Source organism: Otolemur garnettii, unplaced genomic scaffold, assembly GCF_000181295.1.
Source record: "Otolemur garnettii isolate 467f Iridium unplaced genomic scaffold, OtoGar3 scaffold00075, whole genome shotgun sequence".
Classification (NCBI taxonomy): Eukaryota; Metazoa; Chordata; class Mammalia; order Primates; family Galagidae; genus Otolemur; species Otolemur garnettii.
Window position 1 is genome coordinate 799,360 of NW_003852470.1, and position 16,996 is coordinate 816,355.

Here is a 16,996-nt window from a genome sequence, read left to right on the forward strand (position 1 = left end):
TGCTTCTGTGCGTGTGCATGTCTGTGCACGAGTCTGTGTGTGCGTCTGTGCGTGTGCATGTCTGTGCACATGTGTCTGTATGTGCCTGTGCATGTCTGTGCACGTGTCTGTGTGTGTGCTTCTGTGCGTGTGCATGTCTGTGCACGTATGTCTATGTGTGCTTCTGTGTGTGTGCGTGTCTGTGCACGTGTCTGTGTGTGTGTCTGTGCGTGTGCATGTCTGTGCACGTGTCTGTGTGTGTGCGTTTGTGCGTGTGCATGTCTGTGCATGTGTGTCTGTGTGTGTGTCTGTGCATGTGCACATCTGTGCACGTGCGTCTGTGTGTGTGCGTGTGCAGTATGGCCATTTAGTGATGCTGATGCTACTGATCCCTGAGCATGGTGCATCTCCCCACCTGTCTGTGTCATCTATCTGTCGCTGATTTCTTTCACGAGTGCTTTTAGTGCCCTTGTGCACATCTTCCACCTCACTGGGTAAGTATATTCCTAGGTGTTTCATTTTCTTTGCAGCTGTAGTGGAAGGTATTGAGTCTTTGATGTGACCCTCAGCCTGACTGTTGTTGGTATATAGGAATGCTGCTGATTTGTGGACACTGATTTAGTAACCTGAGAATGTGGTGAATTTATCAATTCTAGGAGTCTCTTGGTGGTCTCTGGAGCTGTCTAGGTATAAGAGCACATCATCAGCAAAAAGCAATGGTCTGCCCTCCTCTGTCCTGACGGGGGCACCCTTCCTTTCTTTCTCTGGCCCGTTGCTCTGGCTGGGCCTCCCAGCACTGTGTTGGACAGAAGTGGTGACTGTGGGAATGTTTCAGCTTTTCCACACTCTGTATGAAGTTGGCTGTGGGTCTGTCATCTGTGGCTTTTGTATTCTTAAGACATGTTCCTTCTGTGCCTAGTTTGCTGAGGGGTTTTATCATAAAAGGTGCTTACTTTCAGCAAATGCTTTTTCTGCATCTATTGAGATGATCATGTGGTCTTTGTTTTTGCCTCTGTTCTGTGGTGAATCACACTTCCTGACATGTGTTGGAGCATTGTACTTTTAAAGGCTCAGTCTGTGCGTGGTTGAGAATTGACTAAAATTAATTTCTCAGCTATGGCAAAGATGATTCTTTTTGTCAAATAATTTTAAATAGCAAAAATATCAACAATATAAAATTACTAAAACTATCTAGAATATTGTAGAGTTATTTAACCACTTAAACATTTCTCTTAAAATATCTAATTGAATGATTCATTGTAGACATATTTAAGCCATTTTAAACAACTCGCACCTCCCAACACACCAACCAGCTTTTTTTCACCTCCTAGAAACTGATGGACTATTCTTTGCAACTTCAGTTCCCATCCACCCAATGAGGGCCCTGACCCTGCAGAACCCACACGATACAGCTTGTCTGAGACTCACTGAGGGTCACCTGCAAAGGCAAAAATGCAGGACGTGCCAAAGGCGCTCAAGTTGGTGTCAGGCTGGCAGAGACTCCCAGGACACCCTGCCATGCACGGGTGAAGTCCAGCAACCACCATGCTTGTGGGTCTCTGTGATCGGCCTACGGACTCCCAGGCTGGTACCCTGGGCCTTCCCCGGGTTCTCCACCTCCAGCTCCCAACAAGCTGCCCATGAGTGCATGTGGGCACAAAGTGAAGCCTTTACCCAGGAGATTGGTGTCCTCGTAGAACAGGACACAGCCCAGAGCACACTCTCTCTCCCCCACCAAGAGGGCTGTCATGTGCAGGCCAGGAAGGAGTGCACTGCCAGGCTGGTACTCTGACCTCAGACTCACATCTTCAAGCACCTGCCACCAGCCACAAGTTCTGTCAGGGCAGCCGAGCTGACCGAGACAGCCTCACACTCCTCCCTGCCTGACCTGGCCTCAGCGGCTGGCCAGCAGCCCATTTTTCCCAACACCTACCGACTCTGTAAAGTCCCTTTGGTACACTCACCACTTGCTTGGAAATGCTGGTCCAAAGAGCAACTGTGGCCAGCCCACCTGTGGACACCCTACTGGAGGGCACCCCGAGCCTCCTCTGGGAGCTCCCATTGCGTGCTTTCTAAACATGACAATTTTTACACTTTTCCTAAACACTGAGAACCTCCCCTCAAACCCCACCAGATACCACCATAAACCACAGAGCCATAGTACCGCACGGAGACACCCTGACCTCTGGTGACTGCTTCATTCCTCAGGCATCTGCAGAGAAAACACTGGCAGAATGCTCAGGGAGCTGAGTAGCCTCAACCCAGCGGACACAGGAGTGGATGCCACCCTCACAGGCTTTAGGGAAACAAATTGCCCATATCCCCCAGACTGGCTTGGTGTGGATGGGCATGGGTGAAGCTTAGGGCTGGGGGTGCCTTCACGGTCCAGCAGAGACAACCTCCTGCCTGTCAGAGAAAGGCTGAGGACCACCCCCCACTTCTCAAGGCAGCGAGAGCCCAGAGGAGCATGGGGGAAAGGGGAGCCAGAGAATTACGCCAGCAGCACAGGGCAGAAACACAGCAGAGACGGAGACATGCAGCTGGGTGCTGCCCACACAGAACTAAAACATGCGACTTACGGACGCTCACGAACGCAAGAACGTAAGTCACACATATACACATAACAACATGCAATGGCAGTGTGACACGAACATGCCTTGTAACAAGCAGGCACGGAAGTGCTGGAGGTGGGAAGGGTTCAGGAGGACGTGGACACCCGTGTGCCCACAGGTTTCATTTTGTACCAGAGGGACCAGCAGGGCAGAATATAAAAGGGTCAGCTGAGTGGAGGCGGTGCCCTCATCCCATCTTCTATGCTGCTCTGGGTGCTTGAATCGGTCCTCAGCAAAATAGAGGAAATATTACAAGTCCCATCAACCATCTGAGGCACAAGGCACAAGGAACTCATTCTGCTGGACAGCAGCTGGGTGTGACATGCCCTCATCTGGAGGGAGGGAGGCATAGGCCTGGAGGCTTCAGCTCTGGAGCAGCGGAAGTGGCAGTGGGGTACCAGCCTGCACCCCCCCCAAAATCAGGTGTGGGGCTCCACAGGTGCCAGCCACACACATGGCCATACCACGAGAGATGCTTAGGCAGGAAGGATGCCTAAGTGGTGTGCACAGACTGGCACGGACACCTGCACCGTGTTCTCTGAGCACGCTCGGGCATAAATACAGTGCTGGACAAGCTCTGGGGCCAGAAGGGCTCCGGAATGACCTAGATCTTTAGCACAAGTTTGCTTTTGCCTGGAGATGCACAGGCTTTTCTTTTGCTGGCTAAACAGCGGGGCAAGTTCTGGGAACGGTCTAAAGAGAAACATTTAGATTGGAGGGTCTTTGAGCAGCCTGACAGCTGACTGATGACCATCCATAAAGCCACAAAGCAGGGCTGGGGGCGTCGGCATCACATCGCCTCACCCTGGGAAACTAATTGCCCTGAATTGTTCAGAGGAACATTATTTTTCTGGCAATCATTTCCTTTGAATGCCCAAAATGAGCATGAAACAACTCTTTTGACTGGACATAAAAGTTAAATGTCCCAATGTTGATCAAATTAACTTCAGTGCTGTGACAATGGACTGTATTTGTGAGAAAATAATGGGGGACAAAGGGGCGCTTTATGCCAAGATTTCACAGTTGTAAAAATGTTTCTGTTGAACTAGGCCAGGCCACATTTCAAAGGGAAACACAAGAGCCCTGTCACTTAGGGAAAAAAAAATCTCATTGCACGGGCTGAAAGTGCAGGAAGATTTCAGGACATTTCAGGGGCTGGTGCCTAGGAAGGCCATGCAGACCCCACTTAATCCCTCCGGATGCCCAAAACACTGACTGTGTGTCTGGGAGAGAGACCTAACCTGCCCTGATGTGTGCCAAGGGCTAAATATCCCCAGGGCCACACAGAGGCCCAGGGTGAAGGTGTGTTCTGATACCTTGCCCAGACCCTCTACCCTCTAAAACCTGCCTGGCTCCAAGACTTCTGAGACTTCTCTGGGCCTAAGACTCTGCATGAATGAGGGATTTTTCTACTTTTTAAACTTTTGTAAGAAGAGATTCCTAGCATAAAATATGTAAATTTCACAAAGAACATCAAGATTATTTGTAGTGAGAAGCCCTCTCTCTGGCTCCCACTAGGGTTGGTGGGTACTCAGAAGCTTCTGAAGAGTTAAACTCAAAGAGTATGCCTCTTAGTTCTTATTTAGTAATCATCTTATTTTGGAGTTCCTGTGGATTTAAGGAAGAATTGCCTACACTTCTGGTGACCCTGGGCTTCAGCCGGGCCTTCCCTCCTGGGGACCTGCCCTCCTTCCCAGCCTGAGGCCACAGCACTGCTCAGAGCTTCACATGAGAACAGGCGGGCCCAGGAGGCAGTGGCCCCCACAGGGCCTTCTTGCTGTCTCCCCGTGCCCCAGACGCTGCTCCCGGCAGGTCCCCACGCTGTGAATGCAGCACCGTTGGTGGCAGTGTCCATTCAAAGGGCCAGCATGGCATTGTCCTCCCCAATCAGCGCAGCAGAATGCAGTCTGCTGGTGGCTGCCAAAAGGTTAGCATCCCCAGTGAAAGGGCGGGCCATTATTCACCGCCGACAGAGCTCCCCTTTGTGCGGGCGGGCCAGCCCCGCGCGCCGGAGGTCCGGATCTGCGGCTGGCTGAGCTCGCCACGGAAGCCATTCATGGGAACGCAAAGATGCAGAGAAGCGGCCCCACACCAAAGCCGCTCTTGTGGAGGCCGGAGGTGTCCAGTTTGGGGCAACGATACATTTTCAATCCTTTACGATACTGATGACCTAACTGTGGTCCCCAAGATAGGACAGTACATGGACCCACTTCAGGCCCTTGGACCCCGAGGAACTCCTTGCCTTGATGCCCAGGACCTACGAAGCAGGAGGAGCTACTCCCTTTAGGCCAACCTGGCCAGCTGAGCCCCTGTCACAGCAGGGCACCCGGGTCCTGGTCTCATGGTCACAGGTGGTTGTCAGGTACTGTGGTGACAGCCCCAGGCTCTGCCTATACTGTGGCCCCACCATGGGGAGCCCTGAGGAGGGCAGGGTCTCATGTGTAGTGAGGGCTAGGCCCTCAGTGCATGTCAGACCCGTGTCCCACATTCCTGTGTCCTCTGCAAGGGCCTGGCAGGGATGGCTAATATGAGGAGCTCCCTCAGACTGAAGTCAAGGGTAAGAGCCACTGGACGGAGACAGGGCCCAGGCCTCAGGGGCCTCAGTCTCAGCTGTTCTTCCTGGCGCTCCAGCTTGGGCCCTGAGGTGAACCGCTAGCCACAGACCTGGCTACGGCAGTGCAGGAATAGGATGCCCCCAAGAAGAGCCAGGTGGGGGACATCAGGGAAGGAGACAGGGAGTCCACATAGGCCATGGCCATAGCCAGGCCACACTTACTATAGACCTGGACAGAGAGGTGCTTGGGAGACAAAAAGGGCCAAGCCCAAACATGTGTGCACACACACACGTGCACAGCTTGCTTGCACATGAGCTGCTCTTAGAAGCTGCTGAGAGGATATAGCCTATATCCACATGGTCATACTGGACCCTGCTCTCCTCTGTGACCCCACCTGACCTGGGGACCCCTCAGAACATTCCCTTAGGCCCCAAGTCTTCTGGAGCAGAGCCGTGTCCCTCAGTCCTCAGTGGTCACTTTGCATAGGAAGCCCCTGAGAACGTGGTGGTGAGGGACATATGTGTCTTGCCCAGCTTAGGGCTCTGGTGACAGCTCTCCTCCACGTGGACCATTCTCCTGGTCCATTCAGAGTAGCTAGGTGCCTGCCCAACCCAAGCCGAGGACAGGGGCCTGCGGGGGAGAGACCAGGTTTGGCGAGGAGGCTGAGGAGCTGCACAAGGTCCTCACACATGGCAGCAAGGCTTGGGGTGAAATCAAAGCCCACCCTGGGGCAGAACCAGGCCTGTGACAGATGGGTACTGTAGCCCCAGTTGTCTATGCACCCTCGTCCCAGTGTGGGGACACCAGTGGGACAGGCAGGGGATGAGCCCAGCCTCTTACCACTTCTCCTTTCCAGAGGGCAGCTCATCAGCGGCCTTTGGTGTGGGGCCACTTTTCTGCATCTGACCTCTCCCCAGCAGAGGTCACAGGGCACATCACACACATCATGGACAGATGCACAGAGTAGCCTGAAGTACCTGAGAGGAGCAGGGCAGCGGGGAGTCTGGGCAACAGGTGGCACAGGCTGAGTGCTGGTGGTCACTGTGGTTGCCCACAGCCCCAGGCTCAGGAAGCAAGACCTGGCCTAATGTCAAAAGGGGACAGAGCTGGGAGGGGATGGTGCTGTGCCAGGCTGGGCAGCGGGAGCCTTGTGGGCTAACCCTACATAGCCAGGAGCTGTGCTAGGTGCTGAGTGCTGAGTCCAGCAGCTCTGGGGGAGGCTGGCAGGGCCTGCGCCATGGGAAAGTACCAGCATGGCCTTCAGTGCCCCCAACTCACTCACACCTGAGCCCACAGCAGAAGGGAGCCGTTAGGTTCCAAGACACCCTGCGTTGAAATTCACATCCAGTCCCAGCTCCCCAGAGCACGATTTTCTTATCTTTCTCACAAAACATCAGAGGAAAAGTGAGGCCATCCTCATCTGAGTCTGTCTGATGAGGGTCCTGCTTAGCCTGTGTTAGGGCTGGGGATCCAAGCCTCAGGGAGCCGCAGGTGTAGGCACTGCCTGCAGCTGGCACCACAGGCTGGGAAGGTGGCCTGGCAGCCTGAGCCACATCCCTATCTGGGTGCAGCTGGCGGGGCACCTACCTGTCCAGTACGTAGCCCAGCGCCTTGTGCCGGATGCCCGAGTACACCGAAGGGCTGGTTTCCCAGGCCACCAAGTTGGAAGCATCATGGAAGAGATGGATGTTCACCAAGTCGAAGGCACTGCACCAAAGAGAAAAGAAAACTATCACCAGGGTCCTCAGGGTACAAGGATTCCCAGGAGAACGTGACCGGCCCCAGCCTCTTCCATGTGGGGCCGCCTGAGCCCCAGTCACTGTCTACCCACCTGTCCTCCCACATGGTCAGAGGGCCCGCAACCTTTGCCAAGTTGTCACTGTAGCTGAGCGAGGATGCAGCTGCTCACTGCACTTCCTGCCCACAGCCCAGGAAGACTCCCAGCCTCCCCAGCCTCTGGGCACCACTCTAGCCTTGCCCAGAAGGGCCCTTGGCATGTCTGGCTGGCAGGGACATGACTACCTCACTAAGGGAGGTCAGCGCAGTGCTCAATGCTCTCCCAACACTGTCCACAAAGCCCCCTCCCCGGCATCTCCCACAGGGAGACTATTGTTCTCCTGGGCCCCTTTATGCTCTGCAGGAATTGCAAAGGGTGCAGGTCGGCCTTCCATCCTCTAGCTTCCATGGTGACCTGTTGACCCCACCTGGTCCATCCATGCCATATGGCTCCACACAGAGCCAGGGTTGTTTGCTAAGACCAAGGGCCAAGGGCAATAGGTGGTGGGTCAAGGATGGAGGCTCTGTCTGGGGCACCCTGTCCCCTACGTTCCCTGGGACACCCAGGCCTGAGGGGCCGAGGCATCCTCCACAGCCCTGACAGTGAACTTGGGAGTGGGTTTTCCAGATGTAGGGAGGCCAGAACCCTGCTAAGTCACCTCCATCATGAGGCTCAGACATCATGACCTGGAAGTCAGTTTCTGAAGAGTAGTGACCTGTCTCATGGCAACAGATACTCACATGGCAAAGCAGTAGAAAAATAAAAAAGTCCTTAAGTGTGATTTGAACACTTGAGGGGCAGGCCAGGACCCCTGGAAACCACATGATGAGCAGGTCACGTGTTTCTGGCTACCTCCAAGCAGGAGCACATGGCAGGAAGGTGTAGCCTGAGGCAGCCTAGAGTGACAGCCAGGGAGACACGGGCCGCTCTCTATCCGTGCTTGGGTGGTGACAAACAGGCCACCAGACCACTACCACACAACCCATGTGCAGCCACGGGGCTGCTGGCACCCACCCTGCCAGCTTTCTCCTGCAGGGGCTCTGGCAAATGTGACTCTCAGACTTGAAGCAGGACAGGACCCTCCTTTCTGCATCTGTGCTGGATGCCTGGACAATGGTGCCCACTGCCCCCATCTCTGAAAAAATAACAGTTGCAGTGAGGCAGCCGAGGTCTCCTTGCAATCATCAAGGCCTTTGGTGAGATGCCTGCAACATGCCACTTGTGTGAAATACACAGACAGAGAACACTGTGAAAGTTTATGGAGCAGAGAGGGACACAAGACAACCTACCAGTCAGCAATGCACCATCTTGTCCGGATGAAGCCTTTTCTTGACCATTTGCACTGAAAAATAAACAGTTACACAGATAAGCCAGCAGGCAGGGAGGGAAGAGGAGCATGGCTCCCCCACACTCTAGGGAGCAAATAAGATGCTTTTTCAAACAGAAAAAAAGTTCTAGTCTTTTAGTATTTAAGGTACTCTGCCAGAAAGAACAAAAATGTGCACTCATGACAGACATCACACTTACATGTGCTGGTATTGCTTCAAAAAAAAAAACAAAAAAAAAAAACAGCCCACTCTCTACAGGGCCCTATCCCCAGACTAGATGGGAGCTGCAGATAGCTGCCTGTGTCCACCAGCACTCAGATGCAGCAAGTGCCTGTGGCTGAGCCAGCTGGGCAGCTGGCAGGTGTGTGGGTGTAGGGAAGGCCTCATGGAGCCTCTAACCTCGGTCCTGCCCTGCAAGCCCACACAGCCAGCACTGGCTTGGGCAGCAGCTGACCATGGTGAACTAAGAGAGGATGCCTTTACGAGGGTCCCCCACCATGAGTGGTATTAAGGCAGGCGTCCTCAAACTACGGCCCATGGGCCACATGCAGCCCGCCTAGGACATTTATCTGGCCCGCTGGGTGTTTTTGCCACCACTGCCTGTCTTGCTCAGCAGCCAACTTGTCCTGTGGCCCGCAGTCCAGCCCTCCAATGGTCTGAGGGACAATAAACTCGCCCCCTGTTTAAAAAGTTTGAGGACCCCTGTGCTAAGGCCTCGCATGAGGAGATTCACCAAGAACTTGGCCCTCTTGTCCTACGGACCTCCACCTTGAGGATGCACCATTCTCCCCTGAAATGGGCATCACTGGAACATGCAGAGAGAGGGTTCTCTGCACACACCACAGCTGCCACACTGGGACATGAACTTCCCAGACCCTAGAGCCAGGAGCAGTCAGGTCCTACTGTGTCTAAACCACCCAGCCTGAGACTTCAGGTTCTACTGTGTGTAAACCACCCATGAGGCGTCAGGTCCTATGTGCGTAAACCACCCAGCATGAGACTTCAGGTTCTACTGTGTGGAAACCACCCATGAGGTGTCAGGTCCTACTGTGTGGAAACCACCCAGCATGAGGCATCAGGCCCTACTGTGTGTAAACCACCCAACCTGAGGTGTCAGGTCCTACTATGTATATACCACACAGCCTGAGATTTTAAGTCCTACTGTGTGTAAACCACCCAACCTGAGGTGTCAGGTCCTACTGTGTGTAAGCCACCCAGCCTGAGATTTCAGGTCCTACTGTGTGTAAACCACCTAACCTGAGGTGTCAGGTCCTACCGTATGTAAATCATCCAGCATGAGGCATCAGGTCTTACTGTGTGTAAACCACCTGGCCTGAAGTATTTAGCTGTAGCAGTCCCAGTGGACTGCCCTGGCCACCCCAGTCATGGAGCACCCGTAGCCTATGACTGAACAGCTGAATTTTACACTTTGCCTTACCTTAATTAATTTTAATTTAGAGTTGCACAGGATAGGGCAGCTACACAGCCTAGGCAGCCCCGTGAGTGGGACTCCTTCCTAGCACCCTGAAATCCCTTGGGGAGGTGCTGGGAGGAGGCCTGCCCTTTGGCCACAAACACCACGTGGTCACAGCCTTTAGGACACTGGAGGAAATGGCCACCCAAGGCAGGGCCGGCCACTCCCAAAGAGGACAACAGAGGAAAAGAGGACGTGGGGAGTATCCTGATCCAGTGTTAAATACAGTGAGATTTGCTCCCTGTAGGAAAGGAGCGTCCAGGGAATTCAGTGGCTGGCATCTCATTTCTTTTTTTTATGCAAATAATTCAGGGATTCAAAATGCAGCTCTTCCTGCACTCCTGTAACCACCACACTGGACAAGAGCTATCCACACGGCCCCTCACTTGTTTCCCAATTCCTACTCTGCCCCAAAGGCTCCCTGCAAGGCTCCCATGTCCTCCATCTACAAAGCCAATGGACCTTGTCACCTGCAGCCCCCCCACAGCCCTTCTGCCTCCCAGATGCCTTCTGGGCAGCCAACCTCTCCCTGCGGGCTTTGAACTAGACCAGTAAGGCTGGGCACTCACTCTGGGGGAACAGGTGGATGTGGCTGAGGCACATCCTTGGCCCTACCAAGAGGGCCAGTGAGAATGTCCCCAGGATGACTGGGATGCCCTGGTGTGCTCTGGGGACAAGAAGCCGGTGACCACTTCATGTGAAGGATGTGAAGAAGCCCACAACTGTGTGGATGTGGGTCCCCCAAGTCTCATGTCAAAGTCTGACCCCTAGTGCTAAGGCTGGGGCCTGGGGAGGGGCTGCTCCCCCTTACTCCCAGGTGATGCCTGCTCCTTCTTCACCTCCCAATAGAGCAGAGACTCCCTGGGCCTCCTCAAAAGCAGATGTGGGGACCATGCTCCCCTGTGTCTTTTTGTAAGTTACCCAATAGGGAGAATGCCTACAAAGGTGCCACTCGATGGGAACATGGGACAGACTAAGACGGCTGTCTTATGGGAAGACGGCTGTGGGTGGGTCCCAAGAAACTACCTTGATGCACAGCCTCTGACCTGTGAGGCAGGAGAGCTGCTGCTAGCAGGATGAGCTGCAAGGGGCCCGAGTCCATGTCAAGTGTGCCATGGGTGCCAGTGGCAAACAGCCCACATGAGGTGGGTTGGTCATGGCCCTAGGAGCCTGAATCTGTTTTCTTGTCAGATTACAAAGTGACCTGAACCAGGGAGGGGCCTGGGGAAAGCAGCCTCTGGAGCACAGTCAGGACCACCCTGGGGGGAACACATCTGCAGGGCAGAGACCAGGTGGGAGCACAGGGAGCCCCAAGCTCCAGACGTGTGTGCTCTGCTCCCGGCCAGCCTGGGCCAATGCCCTCTGCCAGCAGCCACCTTGGTTCCCACCTCTGTCACTCCCCTGTGGCTGGAGCCTTCTGGGAGGAGCTCATCACTGCAGTCTGGGCTCTGAGACTCTAGGGGCACCGACCACCTCTAGGCTCTTGCTGAGGACCCACCAGTGAGATGGCGGTGGGTCTACAAGTGGGGTGGGGGGTGTCCCCAGGCATGCTGCTTCAGAGAGGTTTTTACCACAGAAGCGGGAGCCACGTCACCTGGTGGGGCGCGTCCTTCACTCACATAAGGGCCTCTGCCCAGGCCTGATAATAGGGTGCCTGCAGCCACAGATGGATAGCGAGTCAGGCGGCTTCATCTACTAAGAGACGGCATAAATCGCCACGGAGAAAAGGGAGGCTGGGGGAGGTTATCGCCACAGCGCCGCGGAAGGCCCGCTCCGAGCATTAGTGGAATTAATTCATCTTTCATAGAAGCTTGCAGCAGGCCTGTGATCTATGGTAACAACCAATTTCTCACCATGGGCAACAGGAAAAAAATGACTTGCCTTGATCGACTACACAAATCTGCTTTTTAAAAATGGCCTCACATTATCTGCAGTGTTGCTCCCAGAGGCGTCATCTGGAATTCACACTGAGCCACAAGCACCCATAAATCAACAGAGAAAGTTTTGTTAGTTTTCTATGCAGTGGGCTGTAATTATTTGGAATTGCATTATGCCTCCATCACCGTAATTACACTTAGATTATCCTTAAGTGATGGTAATAAAAGAAGGAGAAATCAGTCTTATACTAGTTTCCTCCCGCAAAACATGCAGACACACAGAGAAAGGTTTGGTGTGGAAACCCAGAGGAGGGGCCATGCTGGGCAGGGACTACTGCCATGGCATAGTCGGGCATCTTGACAGGCTCTGGGGTCCCTCGGGTGACACGTGGAACTGAATGTTGGTTGAAGTCTTGCGTATTTGGGAATACCACACTACTGACAGAATATTACAAGTTTGTGGTTTTAGAGTAAGATGCCTGGACTGGTGCATGTCAGGTCAAGCACACGGGTCCCAGGGGTCTCTAGCACAGTGGGTGGCAACGCTCATGCTGACCTGCAGAAAGGCCCAGGCCTCAGGTACGGCTGGTCCCTCTGTTCCAGCCACCAGCAGCCACAAAGATCTGTTGGCCAACTGACTACAAGGGTGTCCACCCAGAGACACCCACAGACAGCCCTTGCTCCCCTATGAGTCTATGGCGTAGAAGTGCATTTTCTCTGCTGATTATGAGTGTAACAGTATCATCACCTGCAGCTGCATCTCCTGAGGACATGATGGGCCTGAACCCAGGCTGGGGCCACTTTTCCGGTGGGAAGGCGCTAACCCCTCAACACCCTGCCCCCACAGGGCAGGGGACATAACATGTCTTCAGGACCAAGGCCAAACCCCTGTTGGACATAGCCAACCCATAGCAGAAGCCCCCAGCCTCATCAGGTGGTGGGCAAGCAAGAGAGCTTAGAGGAGGCCCCAAACAGCCTCATGGAAGTCAGGCCCTGCCCTGGGTGGTCCCACAGGGAGTCTCCCGCAGAAGGACAGAGTGACTCTGCTCTGAGCCCTGCCCATAGACTGCTGCAGAGGCCAGGGACACACAGTGAGCCCTGGCACCCAGCTCTGAAGACCGAGATTCAGGGAGGGGTGCACATCTCAGGTTCCAGCCACTAACCAGAAAGGTGGGGACCCAGGGTGCCAGGAGGTCCGTGTGGGTCCTGGGGGTGGAGGCTGCATGCTGGAGCTACTTGACATGGACACTGAGGTGCCCCATGGACAGTGGCTGGGAAGCGCAGGGCACATGGTGGCACCTGGAACTCAAGGCAGAGGGCATGTAAGTATAGGCTACTCATGCCTGCCGAGGCGTGTGCGCACACGAGGCTTGGTGCTGAGGACATTCTTTGGGAGTAGGCCTTGCCAGCCCCACCAGGGACTGGGCAGGGCAGGGCCCAGAGTGCTCATTGCCACACTCAACTACATGTCCCTGGGAGCCTGTGGTGCCCTCCCCTCACCACTGTCAACACCTGAAGGCTCATGGACTCATGGCAGGTAAGTAACCTGCGGGGCCCCAGCTGCCCTGGGAAACACAGGCCCCAGCCTCGGGCCCATGTCTGGAGCGGCCCCTGCAGATAGGGGTACTCTTCCATCCAGCCTCAGCCCTGTCTTGGTCCCAGCACTGACCCTGGCAGTAGCTTCCTGGTAGCATTAGCACCCAACCCTGGTCCCCTCCCACTCCAGCTCCCCTCAACTCTGCCCCAGCTCCCCATACCCCTGTCCCAGCTCCTCCACCCCCACACCCCTGCCCCTGCTCCCCCCAACACCTCCCACCCCTTTCCCAGCTCCCTTCACACACCCCCAACCCTGCCCTAGCTCCCCTGCTCCTGCACCTCCTCGAATCCATGGCCCAAGCTGCCTGTTGTGTCCTGTTCCTTGCCATGGGCTTCCACTCTTCCTGGCTTCCCTCCCTGGCTGGCCCTTGTTGTCTCTTGTCTCTTACTCAGGACATACAGGCTCACCTCCAGGGGTTCAGTGTCTCTTTGGCCTCTCCCTGCCCATCCGGGACAGACAAGACAAAGCAAATGGATGGACGCCAGGGTGAGGGGCGACTTTAGAGTGTCTGGTTTCCAGCCGGTCTCTGTAGGTCCATTAGTGCTGCTGCCAAACAGAGGCTGGAGGCCAGGGATGCTGAGTGAAGACCCTGCCTGCCAGGGGCAGGTCATCAGCCTGGCTCCATGGCCAGTGCCCCAGAGTCCCCAGAGGCCATGCAGCCTTGGTATGGCGAGACGGCTCAGGGCAGCAGGCTGAGCAAACTGTGGCAAGATGCCAGGCTACAGACCGCTCCCTTGACTAGCTCAGGACCCTCCTGGCTGCCCTGGGGCCCTATCAAGCTGCCGGTGTCTGAGCAGAGGTGACTCTAGGCCTTTGGTAGGCTGTGGCTCCCAGCCCAGCCTTACCACTGGGCCCTGAGCCTCTCTGGTCACTCTGAGATGCAATTTGAAGGGAAGCCTAGAGTTTGGGTCACAGCTTCTCCAAGGGAATCACAGCCCCCACTAGCCTGTACACGCTATCTCGGTGACAAAGCTCAGGGACACTGTCATAACAAAAGGACTCCACTCTGCACAGAGAAGGTCCCGGAGCTTTCCCGTGTGTCCTCCCCTGACAGTGGGATGCTCTGGGGCAGGGCAGGCAAGGCGATGGGTCCAGGAGTAGGACTGTGTCTTTAGCCCAAGCACGATGGATGAGGAAGCTGCGCCCCAAGATGACAAGGGCATCCATCCTTCATGGTGGTGGCCACGAGCCCTCCACTCAAGGCTCACACCATAAAGCATGTTAATACAGTTGTGGCCTTGCTGGAGGCAGCTCTGCGCAGGCGTGGCTGCCCTCCCTATGGCCAGCCCATCATGAGACGTAATGGAGAGCAATCCTTCCTGGGGCTGAGCAGATGAGTCCATGCACTTTCTGCATCCAGCCTGGGAACTGCCACCAGTCCTTCAGTTTTAGCACTCACAATGCTTCTGGTCAGGATGTCCAAACCCTACTACAATCTAGCAGATGACAAAAAGCCAAGGCAACAAACTCTAGGTCGCCATGGTAATTATACAGGCTTGGGAGACTCGGGAAATGCTGGCTATATGGCTTGCTAACAGAGAATGCCACCCAAGACAGCCTGTCCAGTGGACGCTGCACACACAAACTAAACTAAATGCACTGAAACCCAAAGGAAGAGCCCCAGCGTTTAGGGTGACTTTCCTCTGCACAGTGAGACAGTAAATAACTCCCTGCTTCCTCTCAAAATGCTCCGTAAAAAGCAGAAGTGACTCCTGGGTGTGGGTCTGAGCGCCCAGCCTGGGCTGCACAGTGGCTCCCTGCCCACAGCTTGGCACTCATGCTCCAGCACCATGTGGCAGGTCTGTGGGCCACCTCAGGCAGTGACAGAGGCAGCCACTGCCCTGGCTCTGCCCGCCAGGCCCACATCACCGACCGTGACAGAAGGGGTGGACTGACCCAGGGCTGAACACCTGGGTTCTCTCTGCCCTGCTCTGTGCCATCCCAGATCAGCCCTCATGAGCTTAGAGCCTTCCAAAAAGGCAGAGAATCACATGACCTCAGAGGTGCTGGGGCAGCCTGGACACTGACCTCGGGGAAGTAGTCCTGTGGGAACTTCTCCTTCTCCAGCATGGGCGTGCTCTCCAGGGTGTCTGAGTAGATCTCTTTGCCGGTTACTTTCTTGTACTTCTTGGCTGGAAAAGACCAGAGCACGAGATGAACACCTCCTTGCTGTGCCCAACCCAGGTGGCCAGGTGCTGCCTCTCCCCACCTGTGCAGCCAGCAGGGGACGGGCAGGGAGGCTCCAAGAGGAGGGCTGGGTGTGGGCACCCAGGCAGGCCGGGCAGGCCAAGTGCTCCAGGGCCTGAGCCCATAAATCCTGCCCATAGCCTGAGATCCGCCACCCCCTCCATCATCCCAGAGCTCTAGCTCACAGATTTACGGAGGCTAATTGGCGTCCTTTTTTAAAGCCGTGAATATATTTAAGAGGGCTGTGGAATGACCATTCACTCAGACCTTCGCAGGAATTTATTTAATCGATTTCTTCTTCGAATATAGGCAACATCACTCATATCCCAGGAAAGCTTTCCATGTGAGCTGGAGGAAGGGAGCACAGGAGGTGGCCCTCTGGACCGGCTTTGCCAGCCACTGCCCAGCATCCTCCTGGAGCCCCAGAGGACATGCTGGCCAGGCTCATCTGCAGCTAAGGGCTGGTCTTGTTCCAGCTCACACCTGGGCTGGGGCCCTTTCTTCTGTGGACAGGCAGCCCCAGCCCATGTGGCCCGTGGTGAGTGAGCTCTGGACACACTCCTCACACTCGCTGGCGAGACCTCTCCATGAGACGCTCCCTGAGGAGCTCCTGTCAGCAGGTTCCGCTGCCAGGTGTCAAGGGCATTCTCGGAACAGCTTTGCAACAAATGGCCAGCTGTGTCTCATGAGCGCCATCCACCTGGGGGTGAGGGAGGGCCTCAGAGTGACTGGGGAAAGGTGCTGGCTCTACCATCCCAATCTGTGATGCGGACACAGCAAAGGGTTTCTGGCTGCACAGGCAGGAGACAGCAGGACATGTCTGCGATGTACAAGCAGGAGCAGGACATGAAACAGAGGCCACTTCCCAGGCTCTGGGGAGCGCCACCCACCCTCATCTCCAACTTTCTTCCCCAAATATGAAACCACTGCTGGGACAGCTCGGGTACATTTAGCGATGACCTTTCCCCAGAGTCCCTCAGCACCATCACTGTTGCAGGACACTGTAGGTTTTCTCACAGGGAACTGGGGGATGCCAGCTGGGGGCTGGCACCCAGGGCAGGTGGGCACAGGCCAGACAGATCCAAGCACAGTGTGTTTAAGTAAGTGACCACCATGAGGCTCTGACACCATTCTACACTTGCTCACGACTGGCACGGGCCAGAGGCATGGGAGGTGCCTACAGAAAGCCAACCACAGTCTCGACAGGCCAGCACTCATCACTACCACTGCCAGGCAGCCACCATGGGCAGGGGCCCAGGGCAGGCCAGTGTCTGGCTCTGTGCACTCCTACACCCTCCCCACCTGCACCTTCTGCCCTCCCTCTTGCCATTTGTCCCCCAGAAGCACCGCAGACAGTGCTCTGTGGCCCTGTGCTCATCCTTACAGGTGTCCACTGAACACTGTGGGGCCTGGGCTGACGCTGATGACACCAAAAGGACACAGCCACAATCCGTGAGGGGGCTCCGAGGACAGGAAGAGGGGGCAGACACAGACATGAGACATGGAGAAGGGCACGGAAATGGGATGGGGGATGTGGAGAGGGGCACGGGCAGGGGACGGGGGACGTGGAGAAGGGCACGGACGGGGGACGGGGGACGTGGAGAAGGGCA

At 55.4% G+C, this 16,996-nt stretch overlaps 1 protein-coding gene across 2 annotated transcripts in view; it reads right to left on the reverse strand.

Moving 5' to 3' along the window:
- INPP5A (inositol polyphosphate-5-phosphatase A) overlaps nucleotides 1-16,996 on the reverse strand; it is a 199,025-nt gene that overhangs the window by 45,827 nt on the left and 136,202 nt on the right. For both annotated transcript variants that reach the window (XM_012807802.2, XM_023515641.1), the window contains exons 6-8: nucleotides 15,228-15,331; nucleotides 8,213-8,265; nucleotides 6,734-6,853 (exon numbers count right to left, since the gene is read on the reverse strand). In XM_012807802.2, coding sequence (XP_012663256.1) covers nucleotides 6,734-6,853; nucleotides 8,213-8,265; nucleotides 15,228-15,331 — 277 coding nt within the window. The remainder of the gene's footprint in view (nucleotides 1-6,733; nucleotides 6,854-8,212; nucleotides 8,266-15,227; nucleotides 15,332-16,996) is intronic.